General features: G+C 23.3%; 1 protein-coding gene across 10 annotated transcripts in view; it reads right to left on the reverse strand.

The window, feature by feature from the left end:
• The window catches only part of LOC122854440 (glutamate receptor ionotropic, kainate 2), a 64,948-nt gene that overhangs the window by 12,333 nt on the left and 30,498 nt on the right, over positions 1-22,117 (reverse strand). For all 10 annotated transcript variants that reach the window (XM_044155077.1, XM_044155079.1, XM_044155078.1 and 7 more), the window contains 9 exons: positions 12,692-12,853; positions 9,411-9,662; positions 7,014-7,189; positions 5,101-5,154; positions 3,950-4,114; positions 3,526-3,678; positions 2,248-2,451; positions 1,456-1,659; positions 95-199 (listed from right to left, as the gene is read on the reverse strand). In XM_044155077.1, coding sequence (XP_044011012.1) covers positions 95-199; positions 1,456-1,659; positions 2,248-2,451; positions 3,526-3,678; positions 3,950-4,114; positions 5,101-5,154; positions 7,014-7,189; positions 9,411-9,662; positions 12,692-12,853 — 1,475 coding nt within the window. The remainder of the gene's footprint in view (positions 1-94; positions 200-1,455; positions 1,660-2,247; positions 2,452-3,525; positions 3,679-3,949; positions 4,115-5,100; positions 5,155-7,013; positions 7,190-9,410; positions 9,663-12,691; positions 12,854-22,117) is intronic.

The following is a 22,117-nucleotide window of genomic DNA, read 5'->3' on the forward strand; positions in this document are numbered from 1 at the left end:
AGACCATTATTATTATTATTTTTCTCGAGCAACAAGATCATGATATTTCGTATTAATAAATTCGTTTAAATTAAATGAAAATTATTCAACTCACCTTAAATAATATTCCAATACCAAGATTCATAAATGGTTTTGTAAAATCAATGACACTTTCACGTGCATAATTTATTGTCATTGATGCAACAGCTAAATCTGCACGCTGAAACAAAATATATATGAAATATTTAATTATTTTGAATGTGTGCAGTTAACTTTTATAATAATAAAATATTCATTAACAATTGTGGGTATGATAATAGATAAGAGTGAAGTGAGCTGTCTGCAGTTTAAAATTTTTTTTTACTCTAAACTCTTTTCAAAGAGCATCAACTATTTTCTGTATAGCATTATCAAAAATACATCATGTTATTTCGCAAGGAAAAATATTTATTTAGTCTTGTTTGAGTGAGGAGAGAATAGTATATCTATAATAGTTTAAAAATAAATAAACATAAGCGTAAAAATATTTGTTAGATATATTCTATACAAAGTTTCATAAACTTTTAAACAATAGGTGACAGTGATAAGATTGTACAAAAAATAAATCATAAAGTAAATTGAAAAATAAAATATTTAAATATCAATGACAATAAAAACAGTATTTAAATTTTTGTCATTATATTATTTTACCAAGAAAAAAAATATAGGTCACACAGAAAATAAAATTTATTCACTTGCGTAAACAAAAAAAAATAGAATTCCTCAGAAAAACATTTTTAAAGAGACAAATTAAAGGGAAAATAAAAACGACCCTATTCCTGGAAAATATTCATTGAATTTTTATTGAATGAAATTTAAAAAATAAAAAAAAATTCACAAATGATTTTAATTTAGATATAAATTAAATTATTTAAATTATTTTTAATAAAAAACATAATAAATGCTTTTGAAATTTTATTTTTTACTTATTTGTGAATTTTTTTTTTTTTTTCTTTTTCCTTTGATATTGATTTGTATTTATTTTTTTTGATATGAAAAATTTTTACAACACATCACGTAGCAACCTGCACCTGATGTAAGGAAAAAACAATATAATCCTTGTATTTTTCTTGATACTACAAAGAAAATTCTTGACCATTTCAATGCTAAGGTATTGAAAAAAAAATATAATAAAAACGAGAAAATCAAGTTGGGTTTTTTTTTTTTTTTTTTTCACTTGTTTCAGGTGACGCCAGTGGATTTTAATAATCTCTGATTTTTAAATTCAAATAACGTAACTGAAATATCTATGGTAACATCTGTATAAGCTAGTGTCTATGAATCGATGCCTGAGCCAATTTCAAGCATTTTTAAAGCTTGGATAAAAAAATTCAATGTCTATATATATAAAATCGAATAGATGTATACATAAAAAAAATAAAAAAAAAAATAAAATACTATAAAAATAGGGTAAATTTACTTGTAATAAATATTTACCTTTTCCATTAATTCACGTACAATGCCATTATATTCTTTTGTTTCAGGATCATAAACACCATACATATGATCAGGTACAAGTCGTATTGCATATTGAAATCCCACTTGAGCAGCAATCCATTTTAACAAGTCAATACAAAAACCTTCAAACCTTGCATTGCCAGTTAAATTTTTGTCTTCTTTTACCATAACGTAGGGTCTTTCCTAAAAAAAAATAAAAAAAATGATGGAATCAATATTAAAATATATATATAACAAAGAAAAAAACTCTGATAAATGGATTATTTTAGTTTTAATTTTAAAAATTATATATAGTTTATAGACTTATGATTAAGTAATGCTTATAAATTATATAAAACATTTTTCTAATTTTTTTCATGCTTTAAACCTATTACAGGTATTTAATTTGGTAAAAAAAAAAATAGTGTATCATTGTTTTGTAAATATTTAACTTCCGAATTTTTCACTGAAAAAATTAACACTACTTTTTTAAACGCATTAATAATTTTCAATGCGTACATAACGTTCAATTGTATACAAGTTCGTTAAAAATCAATAGCACCTTCCGGTATAACAGTATTTACATATGAATTTTCAGGATATAATATAGCCATTGTTTTATAAATATAAACGATAATTAAAATTTAAATTTTCTATTTACCTTTATTAAATTAATAATAACGAAAATATAATGTCAACAAATAAAAAATTTAAAATTTAAATAAGGCTTATGATAAAAAAATTATAAATAAATTGACTAAAAAAATACAAATATATTTTTTGTTTACTTACTTCACGTGTCATAACAACAAGTGTAATATTATTTGAATTTGTTTCATAAAATGCACCAACATCAGTAACATTAACACCATGTCCAGGTCGCCATTCACCAACTTTTACTAATTCTTCTTTTTTCAACTTTAATAAATCCAATTTAAAGTTATTTCTTTTTCCCTCGTTGAATTCTATATGACCAGTTAGTCCATGCAGTCCTGCCTATTATTAAAAAAAAAAATCATTTATTATTTCATTGTCTTTTTTTTTTTCATTATAAGTAATACTGTAGATTATATTTTAAAATGACTATTTAGCGTTTTTCATCGATTGAACATTGAAATAAAATCTAATTTTGTTGTAAATTTATTTCATGTAAATTCGTTTGTTAATTAGTTTTAAAAATAAATTGACATTATATCAAAGTGATTTGTTCTAGCACACATGCTCGCATCTAGACAATTCAATTATTCCCAAATTATTGCAATGAAAATTAGTTTGTATATTGGAGTTTATAACAAATTAACGTAACAAATTTTTAACGATAAAATTTTTATATTTTTAAATAAAAATATAAGCTAAAAATTAAAAAAAAAAAAATATATATATCGATGCATATATATTTATAGATATTGACTTTTATATATGCAATAGATTATGATTATTATTGGCTGATTTTTTTTTGTGCATTATTCTTTTTTCAACGGAAATATTTTAAAGTTTATTATGGCATTCAAGAAAATTTTTTACTGAAAAGTTAATGAACTTTTCAATGGTGTTCATTCTTTCCCACACCACATTTGATATTTCTTTGGTAAAAACTTGAATATTCCAACAGAGTTCTTGAACTTCCGGTTGGTAGATGTAAGTTGAGAAAAGTACAAGAAGCCGGTCGAGTAAAAGAGACGCGTCGTTGCCATTCGTCCCGGTCCATCGTCTACCCAATTTCCCTAGCTTTGTGGGATTTTATTTTATATTTTATTTATTTATTTATATATTTTTTTTTTTTTCCATGTATTTTGGCTCTTTTCTTTCATGTTCATCCACCAAATCTACATCCTTTTCCGGATAAAATTACTATGAGAATATGATAAAAACTTTTTGAATTGTTTCATGATCAAAAGAAGATAAAAAATAATTTATTGAATCTAATAAATATAAAATAATTTTGAATAAAAAGCTATATTGATTTGTAATAATTTTTAATCATTGATTGATAAATGATAAATTCTCTTGCTTTTAAAATAAATTACTATTTGAAATAATAAATTGATGACAAGATTTATTAATACGTACTGCATTTATGTAATTGTAGAGTGATGGTCCATCATCCCATGGTTCTTCTTTGTCGCATGATAAATTAACTGGTCGTAAAGTATGACTACGATCTAATGATGCTAATCCATGGGCAAATACTTGTACACTGTCATAAACAAGAGCTGGTTCTGCCTGAAACATGTGTTTAATATATTTGCATTAATATATAATAGTTTTCATATGAAAATATAAATTATACATTTATCATATTTATAATTCATTTATTATTATGTTTGTTTTATACATTTTAAATAATCTATTAATAATTAATGGCTTTATTATTTTATAATATTTATTCTAAAAAATTAACATAATGTTAAGCTAGAAATTCTAATTATTGTATGATAAATTAACTAAATTAAAAATTCATAATGATTTTTGTAATTATTTTTTAAATACAAACCTGAATAACACCAGTACGATTTAATATTGCATGTCCAATTGGTTGAAATCGTTCCATTTGTCGTAATACATCAGCAACTTTTGGCTCTTCAAGATCTACCAGACGAAATGCTGTCATGTTAACACTGTTGTATTTAAAATCTTCAAGATCAAATGTTTCAATATCCTGAAAATAAATAGATAAATAATTTAAAACACAAAGAGCTTAAAATTTAGTAAACAAAGTTTTTGAAAAATTTTAATTATTTATTTGTAAACCATGACTCGAATCGAAGAGGATTTTCTATAAATTTTTAAGCTTGCAGTTTAATAATTAATTATCATTGCTTCAATTTACATTGTATAAAGTTTAGTATTATTAATGAAGAAACAAAATGCAAAATACAACAAAACACGTTGAATATATTATACGAAAAAGATTTTAATAGGTAAAATAACATGGTATATATACAGTGTTACTGTACAAACCAGATTAACTATAGGGATGTTGTAGCAATGTCTTTGCTTAGGATGTCCAGTACTTCTGTGATTTATAATTACACCATAATGCATAGGACAACAAGGATCGTTAACGTGAATAACGTGGTTTTTTATGGTCACAAACATTGTTCCAATGTCAGTTGTAATAATATACTGTATTTTGTCCCTGATAATAATATAAACAGCATACAAAAACCAAAGCTAAATAAATTTAAATTAAAAAAAAAAAAAAACAATTAAAAGAGGAAAAAAAAAATTTATTACTATTATTTTTTATAATTGAAAATGGTTTTTTTACGCTGAATAAACTTTTCGAGTAAATTTTTCATTATTTGTCTGACAATAGACAAGTTAATTCCGAGGTAAAAACTAACAGAAAAATTGTAAGATTTGCAGAGGATTGAAATGCACAGCTTTGTGAAAAAAAAAAATACATTTTTTCCTCATAATCTTGACAGTATAAAACTTGGATACATTAAAGGATGTACGATTGTCAAGATAAATTGAATAAGCTCGTCTTTATTTTCTTAAAGGGACCGTGTGCTTTTTTTTTTTGACTTAATCCAAACTAAAACTAAAGCAATATGCTTTTGATTAATTGAATTATATTTGTTTTTATATACTTAAAAAAAAATGGTAAATAAATTTTATATAGATAAATTTTTTACTTACAAATGTAGTGAACATGTAGTGGTATCGATGATCATTCATTTGCAATTGAAGGATCTGAAAAATATTTTAAAAAAATAGAATTAATATTTATTTAATTATGAAATATTTATAAAATTTATTATAAATATTTATTTATAATTTTCTAATAAAATAAATGACATTCTGTTTGTGGATTTTCGAAAGAATGATTGAATCTTTCGAATACAACATAAGACGTCGAATAACATCGGAGAAAAAAAATAAAAGAAATACAGAGAATAAATAAATAAAAAAAATAAGAAAATAAATAAAAATAAAATCTGCAATTCAACCAGTATGGTCATAACAAAGATCCTGGTATTTTACGAGTTTCTATATTCAAAGATATATACATATTTTTCGATTCTTATAAGCATCCTTCACGCTTTATATAAAATGGCAAATAGTAAAGGGTGAAAAAATATAAATAAATAAGAAAAAAAAAAAAAAAAAATGCCTCAACCGGAAGTGCAATATCGACTCGTCATACCGAGTGTTATCATCAGTAAATAGTAAATAGATATACATGTAAGACGAGTGCAAAGTATATCTATTATTCTCAAAAAATACGATGGGTTTCACGAACTTTGTATTTTCTTTGTCGGTTCATAAATCTCTGGGTATCCTTCGGTAACTGTGGTGATTCGTTTTTGTGGTTTAGAAAAAAAAAAAAATATCACCGCAATAACCGTGGTACAAGAGCACGTATATAAGAAAAAATTGTAGAATAAATAAAAATAAATAGATGAACGAAGAAAAAAAAAACTAAATAAATAAATAAAGTAAAAATTGATGAAAAAAAAATAGAAAAGTATGAAAGAAAATAAATATAATAATAATAATTGTAGTAGGAAAATGAAAACAAAAATTTTCAATTTGAAAATATTTAATTCACTTGTGTTGAAACTTTACTAATAAAAAAATAATTTTATAAAAAAAAAAAAATAAACATATGTTTATTGTTTATTTAATTAAAATTATTTATAAAAGATACATTTTACAACCGACTGGGTCTAATGAAGGTTGTATTTTTTTGTAGAAACTTCATAAGATAATTTTACTCTTGCAATATGGACAATTAATAACATTAATTGGGAAACTTTTACTCAACTGGAATTATATGTACATCAATCTCATCCTCTTGATAGATCTAATGGATATACAGTAGACAAAATTGTAAACGTGATATCGTTTCATGTTTGTCCTATAATGAAGGCAACTACTTTAATCTTCCCAGCTCGACGTATTATTAATCTATCTCAAGAATTTAAAATTTATCGGCTTTTTTTTTCCATCAAGTTAAACTTACTAATTAGCATTTTTTTTTTTCGATATACTATTCATAAATTTTATACAATAAACAAAGTTAATTATCTTCAATATTGATAATGTTTATAAAACGAAAAAAAAAAAATTGAAACAAAAATATTTGTAGAATATTTATAATTTTAATTATCGTGAGATTGAGTTTTATAATAGCTGCCAATTAGAATTCTTATAAAGATGTGTTAAAAAAAAAAATTGCACAAGAATATATCTTGAAGAAATTTAGCAATTGTACGGGTAGCCCATCTCACCAAGTTACGTAAAAGTTTTAATTCCACGAAACGACCAAGTCTTCTTCTTAATTAAGTCTTACCAATTTTATTTTTCTTTTGGCTATTTTTTATTTCACTATTTTCTTTTCTCTATAAGTATATACTTTTTCTTCATTCTTTAACACTAAAATTTTATCTTTATTTTATTTTTAGCAGTTCTATTGAATGTTCATGATAATCTTTGACTTTTTTTTTTTTTATCAATTTTAATTACTTTTTAAAATCAATTAATTAAATTAAAATAATTAATTGGAGAAATTGTTCGTGTAATTTATGAAGTAATAATGTTGTACTTACTGCTCGAAAAAATTTTTGCATATGTGCTGGATCAGTATCAACGATGAGTTTATAAATTTCTTTTTGTCTTATTTCTTTGAGTACTTGTCTGTATGAGCCAGGACCAGCTTGGCGTATATACAACTCAGTTCTTGGTGTTGGTGGTGATTTAACGAGATCTTGCAATTTGAATAAACCTATTGAAATAAAAATATATAAATTAATATTATTAAAATATTTATACACGTAAAATGATATCAATTAAAATTTTTTTTTTTTACTATTCAAATTAAAATTTATAATAACTATTGATAAAAATAATTGGTAGTTATTTGTATTAAAAATATACATGTTAATTGAAAAAAAAAAAAAAATTGACGCTTTTTTTATATTAAAATTTAATTTAACTATTTAACAAAAAAATAATAAGATAATTCCATCAAGAAGAACAGAATTTATTCAGTCAGTTTTATTATTTGCATTTCAAAATTTTTCCAATTAATTTCTATTCGAGATAATGTATTTCATACGAAATTATATTCAACATAATCAGTTGGAAATCCTCTTATTTTATCTTCAATTGTACTATGTAATTTATAAACTAATTCCAAAAGAAAAGATAAATAAAAAAATTCGCTTTTATTTTTCTTGTCAACTTGGCTAAATGGATGAGTACACTAATTAAAATTTTGCTAAGAATAAAATATATTCTATTTGGTCAATTAGAAAATATAATTGGTAGGTATTTTGAGGTCAAAAATGTCCTTTAATGAAATGTTCGAAATATTTAAGGCTTCAGTATTCACATGAATGCTTTGATGTAGGAATCTTTCATATATGTTTGGCTTTTTGATGTTTACAAAGCTCGAATTATCGAGTATCCTTGAGTATGTGGATGAGTTTGAATCACACAAATATTGAACAATGAGATGAAAAAGGACAACCTGATGATGCAGAAAATTATATATAGAGAAAGAGCAAAGGAAACCTACTCATATACCAAGTACAATCAAAAGAAATAAAAGAAAAAAAAAGACAGAAAAAACAGTAAGACCAATAAAAAATTAATCAGGTAGATTCTCTTATAAAATTTGTGTATTTGTCACATTAACAAAGGCTTTATTCTTACTCGAAATTAAAAAATCATGAACTCACAAACGATACATACTTTGTTGTTTTAATTTTTCTTATATTTTCTTTGTAAATTTAATTATTTTACAGCGTATACACCAACTAATTATTGGTAGAGCGTGTTTGGTGGTATACGAACTATCCGGTTTTTTAAAAATAAAAAAAATAAAGTCTACAAGATAAGTTGTACATTCGTTAACGAAGAGGTGGAGTATTTTTTTTTTTTTTTTTTTAACGGTAAAGTTGGGTGAAAAAAATAATCAGGATTTATTAACTCGTTTAAAAAGTTGTCAGACTGATTTTTTTCAAATTTTTCTTTTTTCTTTTGATTTTTTCTTTGCTACTAATAAATTAGTTTAAAAATTTTTTTTTGTTTTTTTAATTATTAATAATTTTTCAATAATTAAAAATTTTTTAAATAACTGTAAATTAAAAATTCAATTTATTCTATATAAAACTAGTATCTTGGAATTAATTATAAAACAACAAATAAATTAAAAATTAAATAATAAAAAAAAAAAAAAGTAATTTTTTTATCGTCAGCAGCAATAGGATAAATGTCCCGAGGGAACTATTCTTTTTAACCCACAAAATTCAAAGTGTATTACGACAAAGCAGGTACAAAGTAAACCTTTGAACCAACCAGTACATTTTATTATTATAAAAAATAAACTTTAAGTATTCTGAGTAAAGAAAAAATTGTTATTTAATAATACAAGTAAGATGGCTGATAATAAATTCACTATTATAAAGATAAAAGCACAACGAAATATATATGTACTTTATAAATTTTATATGGAATATTGTAAAGCAGATTTAAAAGATGTTCAAGAGTCTAATAGATATCACGTATATAAAAAATAAAAATAAAAAAGAAAAAACAAACAAAGAGGGCAAATGGAAAAATAATAATAAAATATATATAAGACAAGATGATAAATAAAAACAAATAAATAAATGTCAAGTTAGATTTGAAATAAATGAAGCTATATGGTGTTTGGTTTATTTTTTTTTTTATAAATGATTGATGATATAAGAATTAAGAGGATTTTCATAAGTTGAGGGTAAGCTCAAGTCAATATATATATAAAATACTGTGATTTTGTATATGACAAATGCAAACAGAATCATCATGAAAAGTTTTATATTTTTCAAGTAAATAAACCTTGTGAAATACCTTTAATAATTTAAATTTGACCAGAGTTTTTTTTTATGTAAATATAAAATAAAGATCAAAGAAAAAAAATTCATACTTTGATAGGATTAATTAATATTTATTAAACTTACCAAAATTTTCTTCATATATTATTGCAACTCTTGTCCAATTGAGAAATGACATGAGATCTTTAAATGCTTTATTCATATGATCCTGAGATGGATAAAGATTAATACTAAATTCTTTGAAAGTTGATTCAAAGTCCATTCTTGCTTCAAGATGTGGTACATCAAGGGCTTCACATATACTTTGAATATGAGCACCTAAAAGTGGATCTGAAGGTCCAAATATTCCTTGTACTGATCTTGAAAGCTGTTTACATGCTGAAATATTAATCAAAATTATTAAAATTGTATTTCATCTTTCAGTATATTTAATAAATTTTTATATATATATCAAGATTGAATATAATCAATTAATCATTTTTTTTTATTTCAAGAAAATGTATTGAAGATTTAATGAGTCAGAAAAATAATAATCATTATTCAATAAAAGCGAGGAATTTTTTCTTTTTATATTTATGAAATTACACGGTGATTGATTAACAATAATCAATTTTATTTTATTTTTATATTGTATTAGTTAAAAAGGACTAAGTTTGACGTTTCTTTGTTAAATATTCAAACCACGTATTTTCAAGAATAGAACACTGATAAACAGGAGTAAATTTTCCTTTTTTTTTTTATTCTTATTGTTTATTTATTTACTCATTTATGTTTTTTTTTCGTTCAATTTTTCATATCGACAATACGATCTTTGATAGTGTGTCCGCGATTCACCACTGATGTTGTATGAATTATTCAAGAGCATAAAAGTAACTCGGGTGAAAAAAGACTACTATGTGAAACACTTTTCGGTTTTTTTTTTTCCCCAGAGGATATGCCAACAAAAGTGAATAGCATCATCGACGAGTTTGAATTTTATCGTAATAAAAACGTCCTTGGGGATGCTAAATATGGCGAAAAAAAAACTGACTTATCCGTGTCCAATAAGGAACAATCAATTATTGTCTATGAAAATAAAAAAAAAAAAACAAAAAGCTTTTCATGTTTTGGATTTAAGATATTTTATATTCTTTTTTTTTTTCTTATTGCAACGTCTTATCTCGACAAATGCAGAGACGGCATTTTCGTTTTTTTTCCTCAAATGCTTTTCACTTTTATTCTTTTTTTCAACTATTGGGTTAAACGCCTTCCTAATTTTCACTGAAGAAATAAAAAAAATTTAAGAAATAAAATCTGCTGAAGAGTGATGGATTCAATACTGCTGATGCATTATTTACATTCTTTACTTTTTTCGTCGCATCAATTTTTCAATTTTTTTTTTTCATTTCTTATTTTGTTATTATTATTTTTATTTGACTATATATATGGGGGAAAAATTGCGATTATATCCTGAATGAAAGATATTTTATTCACTCACAGGGATTTTCGAAATGACATTTCGAATGAGAGAGAAAAAATAAATAAAAAAAAAAGTAGAATAATCATGAGAAGCTATATATAAAAACGACAGATAGTTATTTCGTATCGTTTTTTCACCCTCTTGACTATTTCTTTAGGCATTTCATTTTTCTTAAATTCTTTTTTTTACCCCCTTTTTTTTTTGTTGAATATTACACTATCCTTGTTTCTTGAAATGAAATATTTAAATATGAAGTGTTGAATACATTGCTCAGCTCAATAAATTTGCATTTATTTGTTGAAAGAAAAAAATAAATAAATGATTTTTTATTTCAATAAAAAACAATGAGCAAAGGGATGCAGTAATTCAATTATTTTCATTCAAAAAAAATAATATTTATCATGACTTTTAATATTAAAAAATATTATTCTTTCATATCAATTAAAAAACAAAATTTGTTTGTAAATTTTTTGAATGATGTTACACTTTTTCTTTCAGTCAAATTGACTTTTTTTTTGTTAAACAAGTCACCTAGTCAATTCAAGTATCCAATTAATTAATTATTGAATATTTTAAATTATAATTATGCATCTAAATCGTGGATATATTTGTAACTATTTCATGTCAATTGATATTAATTTATAGATATTAAATTTTATTTTAATTAACGTAAAACTTTACTTAAATAACATCTTCTAATTATTCTTCACAGTTATTTAAAAATTATAAAATGCTTTAATTGATATTCATTCGATTCATTTATTAGTATCCAACTATCCAACTGTAATTTGCTCTCAGTATACTTAGTCATTTGTAATTGTTTTAAATTTATTAGTTAAAGTACGTGCATAAAATATGTCACATACTTCAAAGTTAAAATTGCATTAATTTGTTAACTTAAACACGACTTATATTTGTATTAATATACTTCAAATTATCAACAAATTTATTTGATAATTTAATTATCATAAATTATTTTAATTATATATAATTTTACAATTTTTTTTCATTAAGTTTTCTCTCAGAAATAGCAATTTTTTCTTAGCTACTGATGATACGTAATGAGGTCACGAGGCTCTTTTTACATTGACAATTTATATACTAAAAATTCGTAAATTGAGATTGAACGAAAGAAAAATACAAAAATAATAGTAAAAAAGACGTCAACATATTTTTATATATATTTTTTCATTTATATATTTTTGTTTTGGCAATTTCAAAAAGATTACTCAAAGAGATACTTTTTTTTTTATTCTCACTAAAGAATAAAAATAAAAAAAAATGTCTTTCAATGTTTTAGACTTTGCCTTTGGCCATAGGATGTATATAAAAAATCGTTGCGCGTGCCTCATCAAAAAATAATCGTTAATCTCGGTTTATAATCTGGATTAGTTCCAGAAAATGATAACAGTTCAATACTACATGCTAAATTGTTAATGTATAGTATGTTTGTCATCGTTGTTGTCAAGTACATGGAGTAGTAGTTTTGTCAAGAAGAAAGACGTCAAATTAAAAAAATAAAAACAAAAAAAATTATATATATATATTACTGTACCATCAAGCACTTGGCTCTGTAACCCAATTTTCTCATTTATCATGATTTTCTTCGTGTCTATCAAGTGGAAAAAAAACATGCCAAGATAGGCAAGTCAGTGTGATAAATATTTATCTGATTGTAAAAAAAAAAACGTGTCTTATCGACACTGAAAAGTCAGGTTCTTAAGCAACTTGTGAAACTCGATTGGTTTGTCATACATGACCATCAAATGAGTTACTCAAACTTGTTATTTAATAAAAAATAAATCTATAAAAGAAAACTGATTAAATTACTGATAATTATTAATAATAATTACAATCATTTAAAAAATATATTTTCCTGTTAAATATTATTTTTATAATGCAAAAAAAAAATAAAATATTATAATGTTAAAATGTAAAAATTACAAACCTTTTTTTGATGTTCTAAATGAGTCGTCTTTTGGCACGTATTGAATATCATAAACGAGAGTAGTATTTGGCAAAAGACTTTTATCCTTGTTGATTCTGTAAACAGCATACTTGAATGCCAACTCTGATGGACTATCCTTCTGATCCTCAGTGAATATGGCGCCTGAAACAATAAAAAAATAACAATAATCAAATGAACAAGATTAAAAAATAAATGAAATCAATACAAGACAAAATTATACTGAAAATTCAATTTTTTTTTTTCATAGAAAATAAAGTTTTTTAATTAATTAACTATTAGCAAAAAATTAATTATAAAAATTCCATGTAGAAAAGAAAGAATTTTATTATTAAAAAATAATTAACATCCCTGTGGTGTGATGCTACTTATAAGTTTTAAAAAATGTTTTACGTGACGATAAGTTTTGAGATAATAATTCTTTAAAAAATGTCATTTTTTTCTTTCATTCTTTATAGATTGTAATTTTTATAATTTTTATTTTTTAAATTAAAATTTAATTCAACAATTTTTTAAATAAAAAAAAAACAAATAATGAGAATTTGCGATTTGTATTTTACCGCCAAATATGTTAATGGCAGACACTGAAGGTCATTGTTTTTTTTTTTTTTTTTTTTTTGCATGAGAGAGAGGTCCGATTTTGTGAGAAAAATTAGACACTAAAAAATAAATAATGATAAATGAAAACTGACAAGTTACTCACATTTTTAATTAATTTATATTCGGAATTTATGAACATTGTTAAATAATGACCTATAATATTTAAAAAAAAAACACAATATAAAATTATTATTTTTGTTTAGACAAAACATTTGATGATGCTTAATTTTTTTTTTAATATAATCTCACATAATACACTAAAATTATCACTTTGAGAGTAGATTCGTATTATCTACTTAATTATAAATTATATTATTATATTTTTTTAGTTAATTTGTACTTACAATTATAATAAATATTGGAGCAAATATTTTAGAGAGACGCAATTACAGGGGGTCTCAAAAGAACTCCGAACTTTTTTTTTTTTTTTTTTCTCTCGTGAGCGCCATCAGCGGTCAAAAAGAGAAACAAGAAAAAAATAAATAAACATAAATCAAAAATATATTAATAATAATTACAAATATAACTAATTTATTATTTATTTAATTTTTTAAAATTTATTAATCATCAATTTTAAATAAATATTTAGTTATTTATTTATATATAATTTATATTCAAATATTTTTTTTTTGTTTCTTTTTTTGTCCGCTAGTTTGCGTTGCACTCAAGCAATAAAAAAAAAAAAAAAATAAATTCAGTTTTTTTCGGGGCCCCCCCACGATCGCATCGCTCTCGGGCATTAGCCGTGATAAAATTACATATTTGTTAATTAAAAGAGCTGATTAATTATAAAAATAGTATTATTTGGTAGTTTTAATAGCAGACATTTTCAATCATGAAAAAAGTGATTTATTCGGTGTATTATGTGTTAATTTTGTGACAAAAAAAAGGACGTCGTGTAAAACACCGACATTTTCGGAGCACAATTTTGGTGTTTATAACTCTAAATTAATTAAAAAAATATATTAATGTTATAGTTTTGAGTGTCAACAATACAATTTTACTTAAAAAGTGATAAACTTAGTGCATTTTGTGTTGATTTTGTTTTTCGGAGTAGAGAAAAAAATGATGACGTCATCAAACATCGATTTTTTTTTCATCTCATTGTACCCCTTCCGTGCGCGAAAAAAAGGAGTAAAAAAAAAAAAAAAACTAATGACTCATTGTCGGCCATTATGCCGCCATATTGAACTTTGTAATTGGCGGGAATATACAAACGTCGCGAATTTTTATTTTTTTTTTTTTGTTGATTTACAAGTGTTAATTAGTGATAAAAAAATAGGAGTGAGTTCAAATATTTATTTTCTGGAGTTGATCAAGAATAAGCATGATGCAATTTGTTGGCTGTATGGACACGCTTGAACAATTTTAGACTTGTTTGGACACTCAAGGTATGTAATTTTATTTCTATATTTATTTAAATTGAATTTGTAATTTTTTTTTTTTTATTAAATAATTATCATATTATAATTCATATATGATCAGTCAATAGTTTTCTATTTTATTTTTTTGGAGTTATAAAAAAATATAAAACATAACTTGATGTATTTAAAAAATTTTATTTTAAAATTACAAAATAAAATTGAGAACGAAAAAAAAAAAAAAAGAATAAATAAGTCGATAAAGCTGATGAGAAAGGTTAAAAAAATAAAAATAAAAACAAAAAGAATCTCGTGTTTATATGTACAGTATTTTTTTTTTTTTTTTTATGACACTTTTTTCTTTCTCTTTATTATTTTTTTAAATTTCTTTATAATTTTTTTCTCGTTGCGAAAGGTCAGTTCATAAGCTAAAATATAAAAAACAATTTATTTTTTTTTCTCATTCTTCGTCTTGTTTATTAAGTTTTAAAATTATATTTATACCAAAATATGAAAAATAATTTTTTAAATCAACCACTTTTGTTGTATTTTTTAAATTATTTTTAATTTTTATATTATTTTGGAATAAAAATGAATATATTTATGATATTAATAATCTATTGTGTGTTCACGTGAATAGAGCAACTACAAAAATATTTAATAATATACTTTATTATAAAATAATTACTGTATATTATAATAAAATGAACAAATCATGTTCATAGTACATAAATAATACTTTATTATTTATCTTTCATCTTAGTTATTCATGTTTTAATAATCAACAAATAGGATTATAAATCCATTCGTGTGTCAACAGTAAGCTTTACGAACCCGGTTCAATATATCTATTTGCATTTGTTCCGGAAAGGTATTATCGGTATTCGCTTGTATCCACCAAACGTATTTCCCGAGGGATCCAAACTCTCGAGTGTGATAATTTCAAATAGGCTAATTTATTATCTGCATCTTTGTATCTAAAATTAGACAATTTTATACCCAAGAATTGTTTATGTGTAACTCTAATTGTCCTTACAATATTGTCATATATTGTATTGATAATATTATTTTTATTATTTTAAATTTATATTGATGAAAAAAGTTGAAAGATACATCGTCAAGTATCAAATGTCCCAATGGAAATCTTTTGAAATTGTTCGAAGAAAACTTAATAAATATCATTGAACTTTACAAAGCAATTTCACTTGATTTTATGTAATCTGACACTGGTAACAATTTTTTTCTCCACTTCTTTATGTATATCTGTATATTTTTTTTTGTTATATATCAATTGAACATAATTGATTTGGCTTATATTGAAGCCAAGTGCAAAATGTGCAATGCTCTAGAGAAAGAGTCCAAAAATTTATTAAGAAAGACAACTTATTTGTCAGTGTTATAGTTTCACTGTAACAAGTTATTTGATACACCAGTACTATCAAGGTAAAAAAATAAAAAAACTATAATACCATAAACACTAGATCACGTAACGAATATATCGAATTTTGTATGGTGTATGTGAGTTGGTACCAACTAGAAGATACCAAGAATTTACCGAGCCAATCGAATTTTTATTTATTTTTTTTTTTTTCATTGAGTCATAGATCTTAAGGTAAATAAATTGATGAGAATTCTTTCTGACTTGTACAGATATTATTTACGGTTTAAAGTACATTTATTGTGGTACCTGTATATATCTCTCTGAGGGTTACAAAATAGAAAAAAAAATTTTTATATAGATAGAGTTATATAACCACTTTGATAAGTCACTTTGAGAGCAAAATAAAATTAAATTTACTTCCTACATTGCTATTTCTTTGACATATAGAACAACTAAATTTCAACTTATCACCTCTTTTTAATTTTAATTTAAATATCAGTTGAATTTATATAATTTTAGGTAATTAAATTTTCTTTTTATATAATTTTTATTGTTCAATAGAAATTACATAGTGTTGTAATAAATTTCATATTTAATATTGGTTAATTTAGAGCTGAAATTTTTTTATTATTCAAATTTAATTTTCAATTTTTTAAATCACATTACATCTTTATAAAATAATTTAAAATTTAAATTTTTTATTTATTTAAAAGTTTTAATATGAAAAAAAAATTTTAAATGAAAAAAATCTTTTTATTGCTTGACGTTTATTTGTTTAATACAATTTCCCTAGGAGTTTTAAAATTGACAAAATTTATCATGATTATCATGATTGTTGTAAAAATAAAAATACCAAGTTTTTATTTAATTATTTTTTTTTGTTTTTCAATTCAGCTGGGGATTTTATTCCGGTGGAAAATTTAGTCTGGGCAGTGACATTCCCAAGAGACAATATTAAAATACCTCATACATGTCATAGTTATACGAGTAAAACATCTCAATTTTTTTCAAATATTATAGTGATAACAAAATACTCATAGTTGAGCGATTATTATTGAACACTCTAGCGAATTTAGCTGTGTTGACAAAAAGTCACTGGATTATGAAACTTGTCAGTTTAACAAACTTTATATTGTATTTATTTTGTAGTTTACCTGATAAATTTTAAACAATCAACAAATAAAAAATACAAAAACAAAGAATTTTTTATTAGTCAGAAATTGTTTAATTAGAAAAAACAAAAATCAAAAAGTTTTTAAATCAACTTTTCGATATATATTTGAAGAAAAAAAAAAAGAAACTCGTGTTTTATTATCTGTCAGCTTTTTTTTTTTTCGTTATCATTTTAACGCCATCAGGATTTGATATTGTCACCGCCAGGCATTATCAAACACCTATTGATTTTTTCATTATACTCGTATGTATAATATGCATATATTATTTTCTCGATTAACTTGTTTTTTCATTTTTTTTTTTAAACCCAGAGGCACAAGATTATTCAATCTCAATGATAAGAATAATGTGTGCTTTTTAGTATTATTTTTTTTTTCATTATAAAAATGATTATTTAAATCTTTTTGTTTGATTAAAATTTAATAATTTATATAAAATAATTAATAATATTAATGATCCAATTATCAAATTTTAAATGATGCAATTGTACGACAAATTTTCACTGCAATCGTATCCACGAATTGTAATTATACATCGTTATTCAGTGCCAACCACCAACTTCTTATCGTTATCAGTGAAAACCTAAATGTACATTTTATAGTATTAATATATATGAATCAGAGGAAAAACAATGAAATGCAATTAAAATAAAAATTTCAACTCACTTATTACCTCATTAATTTTGTCGATTCTTTAGCTATTTTTTCTTTGATTATTATTTTTATTTTAGCATATCATAATTTATGTGAATAGTTGTGCAATAATTGGTTATGCAACAAGTGTGCAATAAAGGTGGTTCCTAGACAAGTGAAACACAAGTCACTTGGAGCGCCTGAGGCAACTTTAAGAAAGCCCTGAAAGTTAGATTCTCAAGTGAGCAAAAAAAAAATATATAATAACATTAGTGATGTTAAAATAAAAAAATTCAACTGTCAAAAAAATATCTGCTATTTGAAAGAAAAGATTAACTATGATAGCAGTAAAGCTGTACTTTATTTGAAATGAAAAAAAAAAAAAAATTTGTAAAAGTGTATAAAAAAAAATATAGAAGAAATTCATAAAAGAAATTAGATTCATTGTTGAAAAAAAAGCAGATTGAAATCAAGACGTTGTACACTTGCTCGTTTTATAAAACAGAGCACTTGTTTTTTAATTTTTTTTTTTTGTTAAAAATAAGCAAACACAATTGGATACAATTTCTAGTTGCTTATAACCACTCTACTACTTGAGACTCCATGGGTAAAGTGAAGTAATTACCTTTAGACTTATCACTGTCTTTAATTTTACCCCCATTTTATATACAAGAAGTAAACCATCTCAGCTGTATACATTATATAACTATACAGCTATTCAAGTTGAATAAATGGTTTCAAGGGGTGTTTACACTGAATTCATTCTCCACCACGATAAATCTCATTTACAAACTCACCCTCAAATATTTCAACTAAAAAGTAGATTTTTCTGTATATATTTCTAAACATATTTATCATCATTTTGATACACTATTTATCATTTAAATATATATTGACAAATTAACAAAATAAAAAATATTTAAACATATTTTTTATAAATAATTTTGTTGATTATAGCCTATGACATTTATATGCAATCACGTGATTTTATAGTTAAGAAAAAAATTAGTCTTATTCTTGAATAGATTGTCTACTATCCCCTCAAAATCCAATTAGCCTATTTTCCATTTTACCATATCTAGTTTCCGTTGACAATGCTTAACCAGCTTGGCTAAACTTGAACATAGTTACGCTTTACCAACCAACGAGTTATCTTTTGTGGTTGTGTATGTTGCTAATTACTGTTGAGACTTATCACCTTCCTCAATTACATTTTATTTTTTATTTTTTATCTATTGTTTTTATTTTTATTTTTTGACAATGCGTGTTATGAAATTATTCATTGTTTTGTAGAGTGCATCTTGTTGTTGTGCTGGATTTTATTTTTAATATAATTTTTTTTTGTTTTTTTAATTAGCATATTTAATTGAATTTTTAAAATTAAAAGATAACTCGAGAGTATGTTTTTAATTAGATTAAAATAAAAAACATTGTATGGTATTTTTAATTTAATTTTATTTGTAAGACAATGAACGCAACTCATATTTTAATATGAATATTTTCATTGACTAAAATTGTGGTTGAAATTAAGTAAATATATTAGACAACGAGAATTGTATATTCCGTATTTATTTTTAGTGTTTATACATAAAGACGAGAATATACCTTTGTTGAAATTGTTGTCTCTTAATCGGCTTTATCTTAAACCTCAAGCGATTTTGAATTTCGACACACACGGTGTCTTGATGACACACAGTATATTAAATTTGTTATTATGAAAATCATATATTGCGTATGCTGTGGTAATAAGAAGTCTTAATTATTTGACACTACAATTAATTAATACATGACAATTTCAACAATTAATAAAATTAAATCAATTTTTGTACAGTAATTTTTCAATCAATTAAAATATTTATATTGCTTTGTTTTAAATTATTTTAACAACAGAAATTCTTTTCAGTTTTAAAAATAATTATTGTCATTACACCATAGAGGTGAACCAGAAGTGATTAATTTAAAATAATTTTTTTTTTTTCAACAATTCAACTACACCGTGTTTAATTGATATTTCATTATTTTTGTAAATTTTTTCCGGTACAATTATTTAAATCCTGTTTTAAATAAAATTCAATTTTTTTATTGTTTGGAAAATTTATATAAAATTCATTGATATAAATGATTTTTATGTAAAATAATTTACAAAGCTGAATATAATTGAAAATTTTAAATTGAAAAATATTTTAGTCAAAAAAAAAAAAAAATATAATAATTTTTATCATGAATTTTTTTTATTTCTCAACGACAAATTTAAGACTTATATTTTTGTCCTTTTTTTTTTTTTTTTATCTTTTTTATAGTTAGTTTTGTTTTAAAGCTTCTCTTTCGTTGGCATTTTTATTTTCTTATTTTTTTAATTTTATTTTTTATATGTTGAATGTCTTATTTTTTTTTAAGCTACTTGCGTTCGTGCACCACCAAAAGTTTTTCTCAGTGTGAACTCTATGAGAAAAGTACTGGTGATATTTATGTCACCACTATCGGAAAATCCTTTCTAGAATCAAAAAAAATTCTCTAAAATTGTGTGCTGGTGTTTCAGTTTATTTGCTGTACATGACAAGAACACTATTATTTTTATTATTATTAAATAAATTTTTTCTTTCTACATAAAAAACTCAAATTAAGATAAAATAACTTTATAATCGAGTTTTTTTTTTTGTCTGCAATATGAATAAGTAAAAGTAGTTTATGTAATAATTTTTTAAATATCTTTCATCTTTTTTTTTTTTAGTTTAATTTTATTTTTTTGTCAAAGAAACTCAAATGTATTTGTAAATATCGATTTAATCATTGTTGTCATCCAATATTTTATTGGTGCCCTTTTAAAATTATTTTCATTGAGTTTGATTATTTCTAATAAATTCAAATATTTATATGAAAGTATTTTATTTATATTATCATTAAATATAAATGTATTAAATGCTATTTTTCTCGAGAAAAATAATAAACAATGTCCTGATAATAACATAGAAAGAAAAATAAAAAATATCCAAGTGAGCGATTGTGATGAAAAAGAAAAAAAATAAAATAAACCAAGAAAAAAGCTCTGTTAGAAAACGTGGTAAAGATAAAAAAGGTGATTTTGTAGAACAAGCATCTGATAATTTAAAAAGTCCATCTGTTCTTATATAAAGTCTCAAAATTATATACTACTTTATTTTTTTACAAAAATTTGTCTTACATCACTGACTCAGCAGCTGTTCCTACTTTTTGTTAAGTCTAATGAATTAATACAAAATTCATTTAAAAAAAAAAAAACTAAAAGCAATAATCATTCTTTAATGAATTAAAATTTAATCAATGATATATTCTTTTTAGAAAATATTCATCATCATTTATAAATTTTATTGATAAAGGTAATATTATTATCAGCTTATGAAAAGTCAAATAATTATCAGAGTTACACTGTAGTAAGAGTATAATTCAATGCGATTTGAAATTTGATAGTGTAATACTATTATTTCAAACTGATAATTATAAGATAACAAAATGCATTTACCATTAATTACAATGGATATAATATTTGAAAAATATTGATCATAATTAATGTTGATTTTGATAACAGATAGCTTTTTATCACAAATATATTTTTCATTTAAAACCCACATGATAATTTTTATTTTTTTAATTGTATTTTTTAAAAACTAAATTTATTCATAAAAAAAGGATTTTAAAAAACGTATAACTTTTTTATACCAAAAGAAGCACATATGCAGCGTCTTTCAAGTAAAAACGTGACTCTGATTCAAGAATATTTTCTCAGTTGTCTAACTTACCACAGAATTCATGAATTATTCTACAAAGGTAGTCGTTTCATAAAGTGTTGGTATATCCACCAGTAGTTTCCTGACAAAAATAAATGTTTCGCTGATCCAAGCAGTTTATTTTTTTTATTTTTAATTTCATCCTCATTTATTATCCTTTTTAATTATCCAATTTTTTATATATTAATAAATGTAACAATGATTTTTTATCAAAGACTATAATTATCTTTATTTAATAGTCGGAAACTTTTTACAATAAAAATCCTTTTTGGATTGTTATTTTTATCCTTTTTTATTGTATATTTTTTTTATCATCATCGATTGAACAAGCCTCAGTACAACTACCCTAGCTCGTACAAAGTTTCAACCATATATATAGGTCGTTGACGTAACTAACCATGTAAATGTGAGGCTTCCGGCAGACTTCCTCGACATGTTCAACGCATACATATTTTTTTTTTTTTTTTATATTATTTTATTTTATATTCTCTTCTGTT

The sequence above is a fragment of the Aphidius gifuensis genome, linkage group LG4, assembly GCF_014905175.1.
Source record: "Aphidius gifuensis isolate YNYX2018 linkage group LG4, ASM1490517v1, whole genome shotgun sequence".
NCBI classification, from domain to species: domain Eukaryota; kingdom Metazoa; phylum Arthropoda; class Insecta; order Hymenoptera; family Braconidae; genus Aphidius; species Aphidius gifuensis.